This window comes from Eleutherodactylus coqui, chromosome 11 (assembly GCF_035609145.1).
Source record: "Eleutherodactylus coqui strain aEleCoq1 chromosome 11, aEleCoq1.hap1, whole genome shotgun sequence".
Lineage (NCBI taxonomy): Eukaryota > Metazoa > Chordata > Amphibia > Anura > Eleutherodactylidae > Eleutherodactylus > Eleutherodactylus coqui.
This window is the reverse complement of record NC_089847.1, coordinates 730,751-752,433: the sequence shown is the minus strand read 5'-3', so window position 1 is coordinate 752,433 and position 21,683 is coordinate 730,751. Positions and strand designations below refer to the sequence as shown.

At 55.0% G+C, this 21,683-nt stretch overlaps 1 protein-coding gene across 1 annotated transcript in view; it reads left to right on the top strand.

The window, feature by feature from the left end:
* Positions 1-21,683, top strand: part of ZC3H18 (zinc finger CCCH-type containing 18) — a 79,771-nt gene that overhangs the window by 9,505 nt on the left and 48,583 nt on the right. The window contains exons 3-6 of the mRNA XM_066583078.1: positions 875-959; positions 20,044-20,186; positions 20,265-20,357; positions 20,771-20,928. Coding sequence (XP_066439175.1) covers positions 875-959; positions 20,044-20,186; positions 20,265-20,357; positions 20,771-20,928 — 479 coding nt within the window. The remainder of the gene's footprint in view (positions 1-874; positions 960-20,043; positions 20,187-20,264; positions 20,358-20,770; positions 20,929-21,683) is intronic.

Here is a 21,683-nt window from a genome sequence, read left to right as displayed (position 1 = left end):
ATAGATGATAACTTCTGTGTCCAGATGTTTGGGGTGCACAGAACAGCACCGTGTGCGCCCAGGTCGCAGGTTAGGGACCCCTGTTCAAGGATAAAATGCCAAGCTATGCGGGGGTGGGGAGTAATATTACCCAGCGCCCTCCATTGGCTTCCCGATACACATTGGACATCGGTAGTCCGCTGGTTTGGCTAGCGCCGCTCACAGGAACAGGGTAGTCGGGGAAACTGCCAGTCTGGTGGCGGATCTGCAGCAGAATGGCTCCAACGTAGGGCATCGGGCGCTCTGATTTCCCCTAGTCTAACTGCAAATGTTGTCCTAAAATCGTTAAATAAAAGTAATGATGTATAAAGATGTAACTAAAAGAAAATGGTGCAGTACTACATGTGAACACTAGGTGTCGCACAACACCATATAAAACCTGCAAGGAAACCTCATGGCTTCTATTCCTATTCTCTGCCACTAGGTGTCAGTGTTGCTGAGTTTGGTTGTGGAGGGTGCAGGGCAGGTAGCAGCAGACTTTGCGGTTTTGTACATTTGCGCACTTCCTTCCATCCTTCTGGATGATGAAGTTGTATTTCATCTGTTGGGGTTTATTTTGCTGTATTATTCCACGTTTGATGAACCAGGCGGGTGAAAGCTTCACAGCAGCGCAGGGTGGGAGGTGACTGAGCGCTCCAGCGCCCCCCGCAGCAGAGCATGCTGATCCTTGGGACCGTTACAGGATTGTCTGCGGCGCCGAGTGTTTCCGCAGGTGACTGTACAGGCACAGCGGACGGCCGCACACACTGCCTACGCTCCTGGTTGCGCCGTCTCGCCCTCGTGCAGCAATCACAGCAGATTGTTCAGCGCACTTTCATCCTCTCTTGTATTGCAGGATGACGACCTGGAGGAGGGTGAGGTGAAGGATCCAAACGACAGGAAAGCCCGACCCCGACTCACCTGCCGCTTCTTCATGAAGGGTGAGTACCGGCTCTTGCTGGAAAGTGTTGTCAGCAAGTCTTCAGAGGCTGGGATGATTCAGTGATCCTGCATTGAGCAGGGTGTGGGACCCGATGACCCCCGGAGGACCCTTCCAACTCCACCATCCTAGGATTCTAAATGCTTCCTAAGTCCCTGTAAGGCGCGCCGCTGACAGGGATGCCATAAAATGTGTAATTACAGCCAGGTCGGTTCTGCAAGGATGCTTGTCGGGGGCAGAGGATGAGTACTTGTCCTAAATTGCCCCCGCTGTGTCCCCCACCCGGACTGTCATAAGGCCTTGTCTACTTCCTCTTGGATTTGGTGCAGGTTACATGCAGACCCTGTTGCTTCCCTTGAAGAGGGATCCGGGCTTTTAGGAAGCGGCGCGCCGGATGAGGCTGAAGCCCGCCTGCAGATCCTGGCAGCAGAAATGACGTTTGCTGCTCATTAAAATCTGTCTGTGATTGTGCCGACGCGGATTATACCATGTGACCTCTTACAGGTATGTGACACGTGGTGGATTGACCAAATCCCCACTAAATTAGCTCCAAACGGTGCAGATTCATTGCAGATTTCATTATTGCGTTTGAAGAAGTGAAATCCGCAGCATAAATTGGCGCGCTCACAATCTAATATCCGCAGGCCAATTTCCACCTTGTCCGCAGCGCTTGCGGTTTCTTAAATGCCATCCACCGCGGCCGGGGACAACGCCATACATTATATAGCTCTATGCCTGGCAGAGCGGCTCAGTCCCATTCACTTGGATGAGACTAAGCTGCTCTTGGGCCATGTGACACAGCGTTCACCCGAGTGGTGCGGCCTCTTCAGTCGACTGATCGTGGGGGGCCTGTACAGTAGACCCCTACCAATTTGATTCTGATAACCTATCTTGAAGATGGGTCATCAATATCTTGGTCCTGCAGGTTTAGTTGGGGCGCTGACGACCACCAAGCTCATGTCTGGAGACCTCAGGGTGAGCGCCTGAATCCTGCCCCCTGCTGGTGTGATGGTCTGGGGGGACCATCGCATACGACAGTCAATCCCCCCTAGTGGTGGTACAAGGGACAATGACGGCTCACGATATGTTCAGGACATCCTGCAGCCACATGTGTTCCTCTCATGGGGCTTCCTGTGACCCCCTCGGGCGCACACCAGGGGGTCACAGGAGCCCCCACAACATTGTCACACTTCCATGTCACCAGATTTATCACCAATAGAACACGTATGGGACCATCTGGGACGCCAACTACCACAGACTATGAATTTACATGATCTAGAGGCTGAGTTACAGCAAAACAGGAGCGGTATCCTGCAGGATACCAACCTGTATGCCTCCATGCCGCCCGTATCACATCTTGTATCCAAGCTAGAGGCGGTACAACAGGGTACTAGAGCCTCCATGCCGCCTGTATCACATCTTGTATCCAAGCTAGAGGCGGTACAACAGGGTACTAGAGCCTCCAGGCCTGCAGGTATCACATCTTGTATCCAAGCTAGAGGTGGTACAACAGGGTACTAGAGCCTCCATGCCGCCCGTATCACATCTTGTATCCAAGCTAGAGGCGGTACAACAGGGTACTAGAGCCTCCATGCCGCCCGTAACACATCTTGTATCCAAGCTAGAGGTGATACAACAGGGTACTAGAGCCTCCATGCCGCCCGTATCACATCTTGTATCCAAGCTAGAGCGGTACAACAGGGCACTAAAACCTCCATGCCCCCCCCCCGTATCACATCTTGTATCCAAGCTAGAGGTGGTACAACAAGGTACTAGAGCCTCCATGCCGCCCGTAACACATCTTGTATCCAAGCTAGAGGTGATACAACAGGGTACTAGAGCCTCCATGCCGCCCGTATCACATCTTGTATCCAAGCTAGAGGCGGTACAACAGAGTATTAGAGCCTCCATGCCCCCTGTATCACATCTTGTATCCAAGCTAGAGGCGGTACAACAGGGTACTAGAGCCTCCATGCCGCCCGTATCACATCTTGTATCCAAGCTAGAGCGGTACAACAGGGCACTAAAACCTCCATGCCCCCCCCCGTATCACATCTTGTATCCAAGCTAGAGGTGGTACAACAAGGTACTAGAGCCTCCATGCCGCCCGTAACACATCTTGTATCCAAGCTAGAGGCGGTACAACAGGGTACTAGAGCCTCCATGCCCGCGGGGGGGGGGGAATGATACTGACAATGAGTGTGTATGTAATATATATATTATATAACTGCCCGGAGGAGCTGATAATCATGAGGAGGGTCAGTCGTCTGGTAGTCCAGCACTGGTACGCGGGGGTCTCACGAGCAGATAACTGTAAGTTGGGGTCGGCCTACAGGAAACCATGTATTATTTGAAGAATCAATAAAAAAAAGCCCCCATTCCATGTAGTAATCAGCTGATGGAGACACTGGGGGTGAGGGGCTCCAACGAGCTTACATACTACAGATAATGGGGGGATACAGAAGGTAAAGGGCTGGAGATGTGCACGGTATGGCGGGCTGGAGAGTGAGGGATGCTATACACAGACAGTGGTCAGGCCCTATAGTGGCTGAATCGGTGTGGCTGCAGGGGGCAGTTGATGGCGGCTGGCAGGGATTGCAGTCAGTAGGACAGGGAACATGTTATCAGGGGGCTACAGAGGGGTTTGGTTTAGGGGATGTGGTATGCCTCCCTGAAGAGGGCTGTTTTTAGAGAACACCTGAAGTTGAGTGTGTCTGATTGCCCGGATAGTTTTGGTAGCGCGTTCCAGAGGACTGATGCTGCTCTGGAGAAGTCTTGGAGGCGGGAATGAGAGGTTCGAATTAAAGGGGCACTAAGTCTGATTTCATGAGCGGAGTGCGTGAGCTTGGGTGGTGGATTGAGATGAGGGATACAATGTAGGGCGGCGCTGCGGATGAGGGATACAATATAGGGCGGCGCTGCGGATGAGGGATACAATGTAGGGCGGCGCTGCGGATGAGGGATACAATGTAGGGCGGCGCTGCGGATGAGGGATACAATGTAGGGCGGCGCTGCGGATGAGGGATACAATGTAGCGCGGCGCTGTGGATGAGGGATACAATGTAGGGCGGTGCTGCGGATGAGGGATACAATGTAGGGCGGCGCTGCGGATGAGGGATACAATGTAGGGCGGCGCTGCGGATGAGGGATACAATGTAGGGCGGCGCTGCGGATGAGGGATACAATGTAGGGCGGCGCTGCGGATGAGGGATACAATGTAGGGCGGCGCTGCGGATGAGGGATACAATGTAGGGCTGCTCTGTGGATGAGGGATACAATGTAGAGCGGCGCTGCGGATGAGGGATACAATGTAGGGCGGCGCTGCGGATGAGGGATACAATGTAGGGTGGCGCGGTGCTGTGGATGAGGGATACAATGTAGGGTGGTGCTGTGGATGAGGGATACAATGTAGGGTGGTGCTGTGGATGAGGGATACAATGTAGGGCGGTGCTGTGGATGAGGGATACAATGCAGGGCGGCGCGGTGCTATGGATAAGGGATACAATGTAGGGCGGCGCGGTGCTGTGGATGAGTGATACAATGTAGGGCGGCGCGGTGCTGTGGATAAGGGATACAATGTAGGGCGGCGCGGTGCTGTGGGTGAGGGATACAATGTAGGGTGGTGCTGTGGATGAGTGATACAATGTAGGGTGGTGCTGTGGATGAGGGATATAATGTAGGGCGGCGCGGTGCTGTGGATGAGGGATACAATGTAGGGCGGTGCTGTGGATGAGGGATACAATGTAGGGCGGTGCTGTTGATTAGGGATACAATGTAGGGCAGCGCAGTGCTGTGGATGAGGGATACAATGTAGGGAGGTGCTGTGGATGAGGGATACAATGTAGGGCAGTGCAGTGCTGTGGATGAGGGATACAATGTAGGGCGGTGCTGTGGATGAGGGATACAATGTAGGGCGGTGCTGTGGATGAGGGATACAATGTAGGGCGGTGCTGTGGATGAGGGATACAATGTAGGGTGGTGCTGTGGATGAGGGATACAATGTAGGGCGGTGCTGTGGATGAGGGATACAATGTAGGGCGGTGCTGTGGATGAGGGATACAATGTAGGGCGGCGCGGTGCTGTGGATGAGGGATACAATGTAGGGCGGCGCGGTGCTGTGGATGAGGGATACAATGTAGGGCGGCGCGGTGCTGTGGATGAGGGATACAATGTAGGACGGCGCGGTGCTGTGGATGAGGGATACAATGTAGGGCGACGCAGTGCTGTGCATGAGGGATACAATGTAGGGCGACGCAGTGCTGTGCATGAGGGATACAATGTAGGGCGACGCAGTGCTGTGCATGAGGGATACAATGTAGGGCGACGCGGTGCTGTGGATGAGGGATACAATGTAGGGCGACGCGGTGCTGTGGATGAGGGATACAATGTAGGACGACGCAGTGCTGTGGATGAGGGATACAATGTAGGGCGACGCGGTGCTGTGGATGAGGGATACAATGTAGGGCGACGCGGTGCTGTGGATTGAAGATAGAAGAAATGAGGAGGGCGCTTCAGTCAGGAACCAAAAAGTGAATTACGAAGGATAAGTTAACCAGTAGATGTATGTGGCTTGCGAGGACCTCACTATCACCTCCAAATCCAGGCGAGCCTATAGTAATTTTATATATACTCCGTTATATATATAGATGGGTGGTGGGAATTCTTTGCGCCAATCCAGGGGGGCTAGGTCCGGAGAGCTGCTGATGATGGTGGGTGCTATTGGCAAATAGTACCCACTATGGATAAGCGAGAAGAATTGCACATAAGTGCAAAAAAGTACACCAGCGCTGCTTACAGAGGTCTGTAATAGCACAAAGAATCCACCAAGAAGTGATAACGAAAAAAGGATTCTTTATTAGGACGCACGGGTCCTCCCGTGCGTCCTAATAAAGAATCCTTTTTTCGTTATCACTTGGTGGATTCTTTGTGCTATTACAGACGTCTGTAAGCAGCGCTGGTGTACTTTTTTGCACTTATGTGCAATTCTTCTCGCGGTGCTGTGGATGAGGGATACAATGTAGGGCGACGCAGTGCTGTGGATGAGGGATACAATGTAGGGCGACGCGGTGCTGTGGATGAGGGATACAATGTAGGGTGATGCTGTGGATGAGGGATACAATGTAGGGTGGTGCTGTGGATGAGTGATACAATGTAGGGTGGCGCGGTGCTGTGGATAAGGGACACAATGTAGGGTGGTGCTGTGGATGAGGGATACAATGTAGGGCAGCGCAGTGCTGTGGATGAGGGCTACAATGTAGAGCAGCGTGGTGCTGTGGATTAGGGATACAATGTAAGGGGAGCGGTCCTGTGGACGAGGAATACAATGTAGGATGGTGCTGTGCTGTGGATGAGGGATGCAATGTAGGATGGTGCTGTGGATGAGGGATGCAATGTAGGATGGTGCTGTGCTGTGGATGAGGGATACAATGTATCCTGATGCTGTGGATGAGGGATACAATGTAGGGCGGCGCGGTGCTGTGGATGAGGGATACAATGTAGGGCGGCGCGGTGCTGTGGATGAGGGTTACAATGTAGAACGGCGCAGTGCTGTGGATGAGGGATACAATGTAGGAAGGTACTGTGCTGTGGATGAGGGATACAATGTAGGAAGGTACTGTGCTGTGGATGAGGGATACGGTGTAGGGCAGCGCGGTCCTGTGGATGAGGAATACAATGTAGGGCGGCACGGTGCTGTGGATGACGGATACAATGTTGGATGGCGCTGTGGATGAGGGATACAATGTAGGACCGCGCGGTGCTGTGGATGAAGAATACAATGTAGGGAGGCGTGGTGCTGTGGATGCAGGATACAATGTGGGGGGGGGGGGCGCAGTCCTGTGGATGAGGGATACAATGTAGGACGGCGCTGTGCTGTGGATGGGGGATGCAATGTAGAGCAGCGCAGTGCTGTGGATGAGGGATACAATTTAGGGCGGTGCTGTGGATGAGGGATACAATGTAGGGTGGCGCGGTGCTGTGGATGAGGGATACAATGTAGGAAGGTACTGTGCTGTGGATGAGGGATACAATGTAGGAAGGTACTGTGCTGTGGATGAGGGATACGGTGTAGGGCAGCGCGGTCCTGTGGATGAGGAATACAATGTAGGACGGCGCTGTGCTGTGGATGGGGGATGCAATGTCTCCCGGTGCTGTGGATAAGGGCTGCAATGTAGAGCAGCGCAGTGCTGTGGATGAGGGATACAATGTAGGGTGGTGCTGTGGATGAGGGATACAATGTAGGGTGGTGCTGTGGATGAGGGATACAATGTAGGGTGGTGCTGTGGATGAGTGATACAATGTAGGGTGGCGCGGTGCTGTGGATAAGGGCTGCAATGTAGAGCAGCGCAGTGCTGTGGATGAGGGATACAATGTAGGGTGGTGCTGTGGATGAGGGATACAATGTAGGGTGGTGCTGTGGATGAGGGATACAATGTAGGGTGGTGCTGTGGATGAGTGATACAATGTAGGGCGGCGCGGTGCTGTGGATGAGTGATACAATGTAGGGCGGCGCAGTGCTGTGGATGAGGGATACAATGTAGGAAGGTACTGTGCTGTGGATGAGGGATACAATGTAGGAAGGTACTGTGCTGTGGATGAGGGATACAATGTAGGAAGGTATTGTGCTGTGGATGAGGGATACGGTGTAGGGCGGCACGGTGCTGTGGATGACGGATACAATGTTGGATGGCGCTGTGGATGAGGGATACAATGTAGGACCGCGCGGTGCTGTGGATGAGGAATACAATGTAGGGAGGCGCTGTGCTGTGGATGGGGGATGCAATGTCTCCCGGTGCTGTGGATAAGGGCTGCAATGTAGAGCAGCGCAGTGCTGTGGATGATGGATACAATGTAGGGCGGTGCTGTGGATGAGGGATACAATGTAGGGTGGTGCTGTGGATGAGTGATACAATGTAGGGTGGCGCGGTGCTGTGGATGAGGGATACAATGTAGGGCGGCGCGGTGCTGTGGATGAGGGATACAATGTAGGGCGGCGCGGTGCTGTGGATGAGGGATACAATGTAGGGTGGTGCTGTGGATGAGTGATACAATGTAGGGTGGCGCGGTGCTGTGGATGAGGGATACAATGTAGGGCGGCGCGGTGCTGTGGATGAGGGATACAATGTAGGGCGGCGCGGTGCTGTGGATGAGGGATACAATGTAGGGCGACGCAGTGCTGTGGATGAGGGATACAATGTAGGGCAGCGCGGTGCTGTGGATGAGGGATACAATGTAGGGCGACGCGGTGCTGTGGATGAGGGATACAATGTAGGGCGGCGCTGTGGATGAGGGATACTATGTAGGGTGATGCTGTGGATGAGGGATACAATGTAGGGCGACATGGTGCTGTGGATGAGGGATACAATGTAGGGCGGCGCGGTGATGTGGATGAGGGATACAATGTAGGGTGGTGCTGTGGATAAGGGATACAATGTAGGGCGGTGCTGTGGATGAGGGATACAATGTAGGGTGATGCTGTGGATGAGGGATACAATGTAGGGCGGCGCGGCGCTGCGGATGAGGGATACAATGTAGGGCGGCGCGGTGCTGTGGATGAGGGATACAATGTAGGGCGGCGCGGTGCTGTGGATGAGGGATACAATGTAGGGCGGCGCGGTGCTGTGGATGAGGGATACAATGTAGGGCGGCGCGGTGCTGTGGATGAGGGATACAATGTAGGGCGGCGTGGTGCTGTGGATGAGGGATACAATGTAGGGCGGTGCTGTGTATGAGGGATACAATGTAGGGCGGCGCGGTGCTGTGGATGAGGGATACAATGTAGGGCGGCGCGGTGCTGTGGATGAGGGATACAATGTAGGGCGGCGCGGTGCTGTGGATGAGGGATTCAATGTGGCGCGGCGCTATGGATGAGGGATACAATGTAGGGCGGCGCTGTGCATGAGGGATACAATGTAGGGCGGCGCTGTGGATGAGGGATACAATGTAGGGCGGCGCGGTGCTGTGGATGAGGGATACAATGTAGGGCAGCGCGGCCCTGTGGATGAGGGATACAATGTAGGGCGGCGCTGCGGATGAGGGATACAATGTAGGGCGGCGCGGTGCTGTGGATGAGGGATACAATGTAGGGTGGTGCTGTGGATGAGGGATACAATGTAGGGCGGCGCTGCGGATGAGGGAGACAGTGTAGGGTGGTGCTGTGGATGAGGGATACAATGTAGGGCGTCGCTGTGGATGAGGGATACAATGTAGGGCGGCGCTGTGCATGAGGGATACAATGTAGGGCGTCGCTGTGGATGAGGGATACAATGTAGGGCGGCGCGGTGCTGTGGATGAGGGATACAATGTAGGGCGGCGCGATGCTGTGGATGAGGGATACAATGTAGGGCGGCGCTGCGGATGAGGGATACAATGTAGGGCGGCGCGGTGCTGTGGATGAGGGATACAATGTAGGGTGGTGTGGATGAGGGATACAATGTAGGGCGGCGCTGCGGATGAGGGATACAATGTAGGGCGGCACTGTGGATGAGGGATACAATGTAGGGCGGCACTGTGGATGAGGGATACAATGTAGGGCGGCACTGTGGATGAGGGATACAATGTAGGGCGGTGCGGTGCTGTGGATAAGGGATACAATGTAGGGCGACGCAGTGCTGTGGATGAGGGTTACAATGTAGGGCGACGCGGTGCTGTGGATGAGGGTTACAATGTAGGGCGGCGCTGTGGATGAGGGATACAATGTAGGGCGACGTGGTGCTGTGGATGAGGGATACAACGTAGGGCGACGCGGTGCTGTCGATGAGGGTTACAATGTAGGGCGGCGCGGTGCTGTGGATGAGGGTGACAATGTAGGGCGGCGCTGTGGATGAGGGATACAATGTAGGGCGACGCGGTGCTGTGGATGAGGGATACAATGTAGGGCGACGCGGTGCTGTCGATGAGGGTTACAATGTAGGGCGGCGCGGTGCTGTGGATGAGGGATACAATGTAGGGCGGGGAGGTGCTGTGGATGAGGGATACAATGTAGGGCGGTGCTGTGGATGAGGGATACAATGTAGGGCGGTGCTGTGGATGAGGGATACAATGTAGGGCGGCGTGGTGCTGTGGATGAGGGATACAATGTAGGGCGGCGCGGCGCTGTGGATGAGGGATACAATGTAGGGCGGTGCGGTGCTGTGGATGAGGGATACAATGTAGGGCGGCGCGGTGCTGTGGATGAGGGATACAATGTAGGGCGGCGCGGTGCTGTGGATGAGGGATACAATGTAGGGCGGCGCGGTGCTGTGGATGAGGGATACAATGTAGGGCGGCGTGGTGCTGTGGATGAGGGATACAATGTAGGGCGGTGCTGTGTATGAGGGATACAATGTAGGGCGGCGCGGTGCTGTGGATGAGGGATACAATGTAGGGCGGCGCGGTGCTGTGGATGAGGGATACAATGTAGGGCGGCGCGGTGCTGTGGATGAGGGATTCAATGTGGCGCGGCGCTATGGATGAGGGATACAATGTAGGGCGGCGCTGTGCATGAGGGATACAATGTAGGGCGGCGCTGTGGATGAGGGATACAATGTAGGGCGGCGCGGTGCTGTGGATGAGGGATACAATGTAGGGCAGCGCGGCCCTGTGGATGAGGGATACAATGTAGGGCGGCGCTGCGGATGAGGGATACAATGTAGGGCGGCGCGGTGCTGTGGATGAGGGATACAATGTAGGGTGGTGCTGTGGATGAGGGATACAATGTAGGGCGGCGCTGCGGATGAGGGATACAATGTAGGGTGGTGCTGTGGATGAGGGATACAATGTAGGGCGTCGCTGTGGATGAGGGATACAATGTAGGGCGGCGCTGTGCATGAGGGATACAATGTAGGGCGTCGCTGTGGATGAGGGATACAATGTAGGGCGGCGCGGTGCTGTGGATGAGGGATACAATGTAGGGCGGCGCGATGCTGTGGATGAGGGATACAATGTAGGGCGGCGCTGCGGATGAGGGATACAATGTAGGGCGGCGCGGTGCTGTGGATGAGGGATACAATGTAGGGTGGTGTGGATGAGGGATACAATGTAGGGCGGCGCTGCGGATGAGGGATACAATGTAGGGCGGCACTGTGGATGAGGGATACAATGTAGGGCGGCACTGTGGATGAGGGATACAATGTAGGGCGGCACTGTGGATGAGGGATACAATGTAGGGCGGTGCGGTGCTGTGGATAAGGGATACAATGTAGGGCGACGCAGTGCTGTGGATGAGGGTTACAATGTAGGGCGAAGCGGTGCTGTGGATGAGGGTTACAATGTAGGGCGGCGCTGTGGATGAGGGATACAATGTAGGGCGACGTGGTGCTGTGGATGAGGGATACAATGTAGGGCGACGCAGTGCTGTGGATGAGGGTTACAATGTAGGGCGACGCGGTGCTGTGGATGAGGGTTACAATGTAGGGCGGCGCTGTGGATGAGGGATACAATGTAGGGCGACGTGGTGCTGTGGATGAGGGATACAACGTAGGGCGACGCGGTGCTGTCGATGAGGGTTACAATGTTGGGCGGCGCGGTGCTGTGGATGAGGGTGACAATGTAGGGCGGCGCTGTGGATGAGGGATACAATGTAGGGCGACGCGGTGCTGTGGATGAGGGATACAATGTAGGGCGACGCGGTGCTGTCGATGAGGGTTACAATGTAGGGCGGCGCGGTGCTGTGGATGAGGGATACAATGTAGGGCGGGGAGGTGCTGTGGATGAGGGATACAATGTAGGGCGGTGCTGTGGATGAGGGATACAATGTAGGGCGGTGCTGTGGATGAGGGATACAATGTAGGGCGGCGTGGTGCTGTGGATGAGGGATACAATGTAGGGCGGCGCGGCGCTGTGGATGAGGGATACAATGTAGGGCGGTGCGGTGCTGTGGGTGAGGGATACAATGTAGGGCGACGCGGTGCTGTGGATGAGGGATGCAATGTAGGGCGGGGAGGTGCTGTGGAGGCTTTATGGATGAGGGTGGTGAGTGTGAACTGTATTCTGTATTTGACGGGCAGCCTGGCAGTGGCTGGCATAGGGCAGAGGCATCTGAGTAGCGGCTGGACAGGAAGATGAGCCTGGCTGCCGCATTCAGGATAGAAGGGTAGAGTCTGGTGCAGGGGGGCCGATCAGCAGCGAGTTGTAATAATCGAGGCAGTGATTGAGGGCAGCAGTAAGTGTTTTTAGCGTGTCCGCGGTGAGGGTCCGATTCTTGAGATGTTCTCAAGAGTCAGATATAACCCCAAGGCAGCGGCCGTGTTGTCTGGGAGTTATGGTGCCACACACTGAGATGGAGATGTCAGGATGAGGTCGGTTAGTGGAGGGTGCAAACACCAGCAGGTCAGTTTCTGAGAGGTTCAGTTTTAGGTAGAGAGAGGACATGGTGTTAGAGACAGCGGACAGTCGGTGATATAACTGGGTGTCGTCAGTGTAGAGATGGTACTGAAAGCCCAAACTACTGATGGTCTGTCCAGTTGGGGCTGTGTAGATTGAGAAGCGGAGGGGGCTGAAGACCGAGCCCTGGGGGAACCCTAACAGTAAGGGGGAGGGGGCATCGGACCGAGCCCTGGGGGATCTCAACAACAAGGGTAAAAGGAGGGGAGGGGGCTGAGGACCGAGCCCTGGGGGACCCCAACAGTAAGGGGAGGGGGCAGAGGGCCGAGTCTTGGGGGACCCTGACAGCAAGTAGGAGGGGAGGGGGGGCCAAGGACTGAGCCCTGGGAGACCCCAACAGAAAGGGGGACTGAGCCCTGGGGGACCCCAACAGCAAGAGGGGGCCGAGGACCGAGACCTGGGGAACCCCACTAGCAAGAGGAGGGGGCTGAGCACTGAGCCTTGGGGAACTCCAACAGCAAGGGGGCGGAGGACCGAGCCCCGGGGAACTCCCGAGAGCAAGGGGAAGGGGAGGGGACCGAGTCTTGGGGGGGCATTGACAGCAAGTGGGAGACGAGGGGGCCAAGGACCGAGCCCTGGGAGAAACCAACAGCAAGGGAGAGGGGGGCCGAGCCCTGGGGAACCCTAACAGCAAGGGGAGGGGACCGAGGACCCCAACAGCAAGGGGAAGAGGAGGGGAGGTAGAGCCAGCAAAGGAGACGCTGAATGAGCAGTTAGAGGTACGAGGAGAACCAGGAGAGGGCAGTGTCCTTTAGGCTGATGGAGTGAAGCATACCGAGGAGGAGCTTGTGGTGAACAGTGTAAAAGGCTGCGGAGAGATCGAGGAGGATCAGTAGGGAGTAATCGACCCTCAATTTGGCTGTCAGGAGGTCGTTTGATACCCTTGTAAGGGCAGTTTCTGTTTGGGGGGGGGGAGCCGGACTGTAGGGCGTCGGGAAGAGATGACTTTAAAGATAAAGTGCCGGCAGCGGATTTGCTTTTTTCCATTTTTGCCTCCAGTTTTTCCTCTCCGCGTTCAGGTGCGTTTTTTATGAATCAGAAAGTTGATTAACCCGGCCGGATCGATGCATCCTCCGGGTAAAGCAAGTTACGCAAGTGCCGCGGAGCGCCGCCTTTCTACACCTCCCAGGTACTGCGCCTGGCATCCAGCTGATACATTGTAAGCTGCTGTCAGTCAGTCGCTCAGATGTCTTCTCGGCACTGCTGATTGGCTGCGAGCAGCTGATGACTTTGTTCTGCCACGCCCCTTTCTTGTTGTTTTCAGGTGAATGCCAGTACATGTCTCGGGGGCCTTAGTGTCCCTTCCTCTTCACACTGCCCCCCAAAACTCCCGTGATGTTGGTGAGTACGGGGCCGGAAGCTAGTCCGATGTCCGAGATGGAGAGTTCTGCAGCACAGTGTATTTAAGTAGTGGGGTATGCTGGTCTTGTTGGAGCAGAGACCTATCATGAGGGTGGGGTGCCTTTAACAAGGGAAGTGTTACAGCGCAGAAAGGGGGAGGAGCCTATACCGGCGGCAGCGCCGAAGGGGGAGGAGCTTATACCGGCAGCAGCGCAGAAAGGGGAGGAGCTTATACCTGCAGCGGCACAGAAAGGGGGAGGAGCCTATACCGGCGGCAGCGCAGAGAGGAGAAGGAGCCTATACCGGCGGCAGCGCGGAGGAGGAGGATCCTAGATTGGCGGCAGCGCAGAGAGGAGGAGGAGGAGCCTAGACCGGCGGCAGCGCAGAGAGGAGGAGGAGGAGCCTAGACCGGCGGCAGCGCAGAGAGGAGGAGGAGGAGCCTAGACCGGCAGCACAGGGTATTAATTGGCTCCCCCATGGATGTAGGCAGATCTCTGCTTGAACATACGTCCGGTAGAGCAGCCGGAGGATGATTGTGATAAAAGTATAAAGGAATGTGATGACGTCGCACGCTGCGGGGAATTTACTGGCCTGGCAGCAGCAGCCACATTGCTTCATAGTTGTGGGAAAAACCAGAGGGTGATGACATCCATCCAGGGAAGGCAGAGGCCGGAGGTGTCAGACACTCATGGGCTCAGCAGCCAATCAGAAGCTGGCTTGCAGTTTGTAAACTTTTAGCTACAATCTGATTGGCTGATGAGCAGAATGGCTGGCAAGTGCATCAGAAGTATACCAGAAACCCATCGCTATGAGCAGCGGCCGTCCCACCGAGCCCACCCTGCATTCCTAACAGTGGAGAATCCCACCAGTTGTGATACAAATGCGCTTTTTGATGACTCGGCTCGCAGTTACATCAGTAATGGCGGGCGGCCGGGAGATCTTCTGACTCTGTAATTATCTGCAGGTAGCAGACATACCTGTGCGGTGACGCAATATCCTGCCGTGTAGTAAGTGAGGCCGGCCCGTGACTCACCCTTTCCACTGCTAGTTGTGTACAGTGCAGTGACGTCACACCCCGTTCCCATAATTTAGGGGACCTTCACCTTTACTTCGGGATTTTATAGTTCACATAAAAATGAATCGACATAAAAAATGGAGTCAGTTAGTAAATAGTTTCCTGGGCCGTCATCCCCTGCGTGTTCAGGGTCTGGTGAAGTGCATTGTGGGAAGCGGTACATTTAGGGTCATAAACGTCTGATCGCTGAGACATCAGTACAAATCTTACATCACTCCTACGTTCCTCGGTGGTCTCACCCCGCCTAGTGGTGGTCATGTCCCAGAGCTGCGGCCTTATTGGCCTCATTAGACAAGCTCTGCCTCCCGCCAATTACTGCGTCTCCAGGGTGGCGCTCTGTGAGAAGCGTCTCCTAGGACCACCTACAGATCGGTCGCCTCCTTGTAGGACCCCACAGTCCCAGCCCATGGACCCCACAGTCCCAGCCCATGGACCCCACAGTCCCAGCCCATGGACCCCACAGTCCCAGCCCATGGACCCCACAGTCCCAGCCCATGGACCCCACAGTCCCAGCCCATGGACCCCACAGTCCTGCTCGCTGCTTGTTTCCTTCTTCTGCCGTTTTGGCCTATTTGTAAACTTCTAATAAAACTTCTTGAAACTAAACGACTGACGGTTAGAAGCCGCCCTGAGAGTGGCGCTCCCCGCAGTCCATCCTACGGGGCGGGTGCAGATTGGAGAGGCTGGTGGTCCGGCATTCTGGATAGTTATTGGGGGGGCGGAGGGGGTTCTGGGTTTTGCTCCGGGACCCCATAAGTTCTATGTAGACCCCTACACAGCGTCCATTATATCCAGTGCGCCCCTGCCTGCTATCCTGCGGTCTCGGTCCATAATACACGTGAGTGGCGCTCCCCGCAGTCCATCCTACGGGACGGGTGCAGATTGGAGAGGTTGGTGGTCCGGCATTCTGGATAGTTATTGGGGGGGAGGAGGGGGTTCTGGGTTTTGCTCCGGGACCCCATAAGTTCTATGTAGACCCCTACACAGCGTCCATTATATCCAGTGCGCCCCTGCCTGCTATCCTGCGGTCTCGGTCCATAATACACGTGAGTGGCGCTCCCCGCAGTCCATCCTACGGGACGGGTGCAGATTGGAGAGGTTGGTGGTCCGGCATTCTGGATAGTTATTGGGGGGGAGGAGGGGGTTCTGGGTTTTGCTCCGGGACCCCATAAGTTCTATGTAGACCCCTACACAGCGTCCATTATATCCAGTGCGCCCCTGCCTGCTATCCTGCGGTCTCGGTCCATAATACACGTGAGTGGCGCTCCCCGCAGTCCATCCTACGGGACGGGTGCAGATTGGAGAGGTTGGTGGTCCGGCATTCTGGATAGTTATTGGGGGGGAGGAGGGGGTTCTGGGTTTTGCTCCGGGACCCCATAAGTTCTATGTAGACCCCTACACAGCGTCCATTATATCCAGTGCGCCCCTGCCTGCTATCCTGCGGTCTCGGTCCATAATACACGTGAGTGGCGCTCCCCGCAGTCCATCCTACGGGACGGGTGCAGATTGGAGAGGTTGGTGGTCCGGCATTCTGGATAGTTATTGGGGGGGGAGGAGGGGGTTCTGGGTTTTGCTCCGGGACCCCATAAGTTCTATGTAGACCCCTACACAGCGTCCATTATATCCAGTGCGCCGTTGCTGCCTGCTATCCTGCGGTCTCGGTCCATAATACACGTGAGTGGCGCTCCCCGCAGTCCATCCTACGGGACGGGTGCAGATTGGAGAGGTTGGTGGTCCGGCATTCTGGATAGTTATTGGGGGGGCGGAGGGGGTTCTGGGTTTTGCTCCGGGACCCCATAAGTTCTATGTAGACCCCTACACAGCGTCCATTATATCCAGTGCGCCGTTGCTGCCTGCTATCCTGCGGTCTCGGTCCATAATACACGTGAGTGGCGCTCCCCGCAGTCCATCCTACGGGACGGGTGCAGATTGGAGAGGTTGGTGGTCCGGCATTCTGGATAGTTATTGGGGGGGAGGAGGGGGTTCTGGGTTTTGCTCCGGGACCCCATAAGTTCTATGTAGACCCCTACACACCGTCCATTATATCCAGTGCGCCCCTGGCTGCTATCCTGCGGTCTCGGTCCATAATACACGTGAGTGGCGCTCCCCGCAGTCCATCCTACGGGACGGGTGCAGATTGGAGAGGTTGGTGGTCCGGCATTCTGGATAGTTATTGGGGGGGAGGAGGGGGTTCTGGGTTTTGCTCCGGGACCCCATAAGTTCTATGTAGACCCCTACACACCGTCCATTATATCCAGTGCGCCCCTGGCTGCTATCCTGCGGTCTCGGTCCATAATACACGTGAGTGGCGCTCCCCGCAGTCCATCCTACGGGACGGGTGCAGATTGGAGAGGTTGGTGGTCCGGCATTCTGGATAGTTATTGGGGGGGCGGAGGGGGTTCTGGGTTTTGCTCCGGGACCCCATAAGTTCTATGTAGACCCCTACACAGCGTCCATTATATGCAGTGCGCCCCTGCCTGCTATCCTGCGGTCTCGGTCCATAATACATGTGAGTGGCGCTCCCGTACCGTCAGACTTGTGTGACAGGACAGAAGTCTTCTAGAGGCGGTTCGTCCCGCTGTAACGGACGGGTCTTCGTACCCGGTCGTCCTTCACGTCTTCACCCCAGCCTGACCCGTTTGTTGTCTCCGCCTTCTGTGTGTTCAGACATTAGCGGTCTGTCCTCGGATGAAGAGGTCTGCCATATTTCCAGTTGGCCAATATAGGAGTCGCCTCTAGAATACTTTGTCAGTTTAACATCCCACTGGGTTAGAAGGAGTTAACTAGGGCTGCTTGGTGTTTAGGCCCCGCCCCTGTCTCAGCGCCTGGGTTTCCCCGATGTGCCGTTTTTTTGGCCTCACCTTCCTTGCAGGTCAAAGGTCGGGAATTATCTCACGCATTTGGCAATAAACTCTTTTTCAAACTAAAGTCCACGCGGTCACATGACCCGCATCCTGCGTCGCCAAGGCTGCAGTAACATTGTGGTTTCCTTCCAAGTGTTCTACAACAAGTTCCTTTGCTGCATTCATGTATTGTGCCTTGTGCTCTAGTCACATCCAAAGCTGCATTCAACACTCCAGCAGGAGGAGCTTCATCTTCTCCCGCTGCTTTTTACCCAATGATCAGGCAAGAATATTCATCGTAACGTTCCTTTGTGCGATCATCGGGCTGTCGAAGTGTCGCCGGTCGCATCTCGCAGGGCTGCAGGAATCCTGTTGGCACTCCTCCTGGTCTGAATGTGCCGCCAATCGTGATGAGCAATTGTTCATTCCCTGTACACTTTGAATCTGCATGTGTGAAGGCCAAGCAAACGAGTGCTGTTAACGAGCGCGTGTTAACCTGGTTCAGCCAGCAGAAGAAATCTAGCACTTTGCATTTGTGTTCCCACAATGCACTGCACTCACCGCAGGTAGTTCGGCATGAAACCTGTAGAGTTTTAAGGATGACTGTGCAGCACCATTTTTGTCACAGATCATCGGCTTAGGCTCGGTTCACACGGCGTATTCCGTGGCCTCGGCGAAAAAACGTGAAATTTCCGCCGGGAAAGCGCTGCTTCAAAACCCGCGGCACTTAGCGGCGGGTCTTGGAGCAGCTTGGCCGCACACTTTTCAATTGCGGCCGGCGCTCTCCAGGGGGGAAAGCGCGACCGCAACAGAAAAAAAGAATGGTCATGCTGCGACCAAAGAATCCGCGCCGCAGCCCCGGCTTTCCCGCAACGGATTCGCCGCCCCATGTGGATGAGATTTCTGTGAAATCTCATCCACATGGCTGGTGAACCCTGGGATTAGCGGCCGCAGGCGGATTTGCTGCAGCACATCGGCCCGGTGCGAACCCAGCCTTATAGTAACTTTAGTGCGCTGAATTCAATATGATATCCGTTTTTGTGATCCGATCGCCGTTATATTGTATTTTTTGGAAATCTGCCGATATCCAGTCGGTATCCAGTCGGCTCGCTATTAACTTGCTTAATAAAAAGAATAACAGAAGTGATTACGTCACTATTTCACAATCCCTGTTGCACGCCGCGCTGACTGGGCACTATAAGGGTGGGTTTATGTAACCTATAGGGATGTCTCCACGTGGCGGAAACACCGCGGATCGTCCGCCAGGAAGTTGTCATTAATGAACGGCGTTTACAGGTCGTTGGTCTAAATCCTAAAACAAAAATACATGTTTGGTATCGCCGCGTCCGTAAGGCCTCCCTCACACAGGGCGTTTGCAAAACGCTGCCTTTTCAGCCCATTCATTTCAATGGGAGACTCAGCTGAAAACGCCCAAGAATAGAACATGCAGCGCTTTCAGCCCTGTGTGAGCCGCCCCACTGAAATGAATGGGAGCCTCGTACAGCAGCGCCCCGTGTGAGGGAGGCCTAAGTGTCCGATCGGTCAGATGCATTGTTTACCCCGCACGGCGAACATCATCCAAAAATTAAGGTCATTCTGAAATGCAATAAAAAGGGATCAAAAAATCGTACTTATTCCAAGATGGTGCTAACGCAAACGACAGGACGTCCCGCAAGGAATGAGCCCCGCACAGCGACGTCGATGGAAAAATAACGTTATCTGCGCCGAAGATGGCGGCAGAGAATAATAAAAAAAATTAAATGTCTCTGAAAAACCATAAAAGTAGTGCAGCAAAAAGCCTCCATAGATCTGTTATCGCAGGAATCGCGCCGACCCGCAGAATAACGGGATCAGGTCACGCTTGTTGCAGTTTATGCGCCGTAGAGACAAGACGCAACGAAAGATGGCAAAGTTTCGGGGTTTTTTTATTTACTCCACTTCGATCTTTTTAAAAGTACGGTACATTAAACCCGCAGACCGCGACGGATAAATGAGGGGTGCGGCCATCACTTGTTTACCCGTGTGACCCGCAGGTTGTAATGTTACACTTTGTGTGATCGGAAGCCGCCAGCAGATCGGAGCATCTCCGCAGTGAGTCCAGAGCGTCTAATCCAGAGTGCAGGCTGGAGCCACACGTAGGAGCCGGCCGGAGAGCCGCGGGACTTGCATGGCCTCTGCCCCCCGCTGGCGGTTCTGTCGCTACGTGGGGCACTCTGTGTGACCTGGCATCCAATCAGATCACTAACAGGGCTCCGCGGGCAGCGGGTAGTCGAGGGCCCCTCCGGTCGCTGGGCAGATTTTTCCCGGTACCAGACGGCTCTAAGGTCTCTCCTGAAGAGTCGCTACCGACGACTGGGGCGTAATCCAGAATATTTCCTGATTTGGTGCCTTTTGGGTCCCTGTATAGCGGGACTGCATGAAGCTGAGCTGCTGCGTACCGCTAACGAGCCATGTGTCTCTTTCAGGGAACTGCACGTGGGGGATGAGCTGCCGCTTTATACATCCCGGGATGAACGATAAGGGGAACTATTCACTCATATCCAAGCCGGACCCCTTCTCCCCAAATGGCACGTCCGCTGGAGCGACCCCGCTGGCGCCGAACCCGTGGGTAAGTCTGCAGTCCGCTGTGGCCCTCCTGGGGCCCTCGTTACTGATGTTGGTGTAAATGTCTATCTGTCTTCCGCAGGGGGCTCCAGCCGCTGATGAACTTCTGCTTCCTCCAGTCCAAGACCCCCCTACAGAAAGTGCCTGGGAGCGAGGCCTGCGGCACGCCAAAGAGGTGATGGGCTGTCCCTGGCTCTAGATCTCTGTGCTACCATTACTGCCAAGAAGGAAACCATCAGCAATGTCTGTCATCTGGTTTGCACATTAATTAGCAGATTGTCGTGTTTAAGGGAGATTTAGGTTAAAGCGGAAGGATGTGCAGATGTGCGAGCGCTGCTTTACTGCGCCTGCATCTAGATACAATGTAGCCAAGGCCGAGCTAGGAAGCGTCCAGCCGCTGCGCCCGTCGGCGGCCCGGCCTCATTGGTAGGGTTCATGGCAGCCGGACGGAGGACTTACGGGTGATCAGAGCTAGGAGGGATAGTAACACTAGAGAGGATTCACAAAGGTCTGGACTAGCGGTCGGCGACTAACAGAAGGGTATTTAACAAACATGACGCCTTCCGAATTAATATTATTTTCTTTCAGGTGCTAAAAAAAGCCACAATGAGGAAGGAGCAGGAGCCGGACTTCGAGGAGAAGCGTCTGACCGTCACCATCGGGGAGGACGAGAGGGAGTTCGACAAGGAGAACGACTATTTACGGGACTGGAATTATCGGATCACTAGAGAAGTCCGGGAGACGGGGTTTGTAGTCGCCGACCGCAGACGCTGTATATCTGCTGCATAAATGCTCATACTTTGGATTGGAAGCCTGCATGGCAGCTCCGGGTATGCTGCGGGCTTCTACTAGTGTGTATCTAAGCTCGGGGTATGCTGCGGGCTTCTACTAGTGTGTATCTAAGCTCGGGGTATGCTGCGGGCTTCTACTAGTGTGTATCTAAGCTCCGGGTATGCTGCGGGCTTCTACTAGTGTGTATCTAAGCTCCGGGTATGCTGCGGGCTTCTACTAGTGTGTATCTGAGCTCCGGGTATGCTGCGGGCTTCTACTAGTGTGTATCTAAGCTCGGGGTATGCTGCGGGCTTCTACTAGTGTGTATCTAAGCTCCGGGTATGCTGCGGGCTTCTACTAGTGTGTATCTAAGCTCCGGGTATGCTGCAGGCTTCTACTAGTGTGTATCTAAGCTCGGGGTATGCTGCGGGCTTCTACTAGTGTGTATCTAAGCTCCGGGTATGCTGCGGGCTTCTACTAGTGTGTATCTAAGCTCCGGGTATGCTGCAGGCTTCTACTAGTGTGTATCTAAGCTCTGGCTATGCTGCGGGCTTCTACTAGTGTGTATCTAAGCTCCGGGTATGCTGCGGGCTTCTACTAGTGTGTATCTAAGCTCGGGGTATGCTGCGGGCTTCTACTAGTGTGTATCTAAGCTCCGGGTGGGCTGCGGGCTTCTACTAGTGTGTATCTAAGCTCCGGGTGTGCTGCGGGCTTCTACTAGTGTGTATCT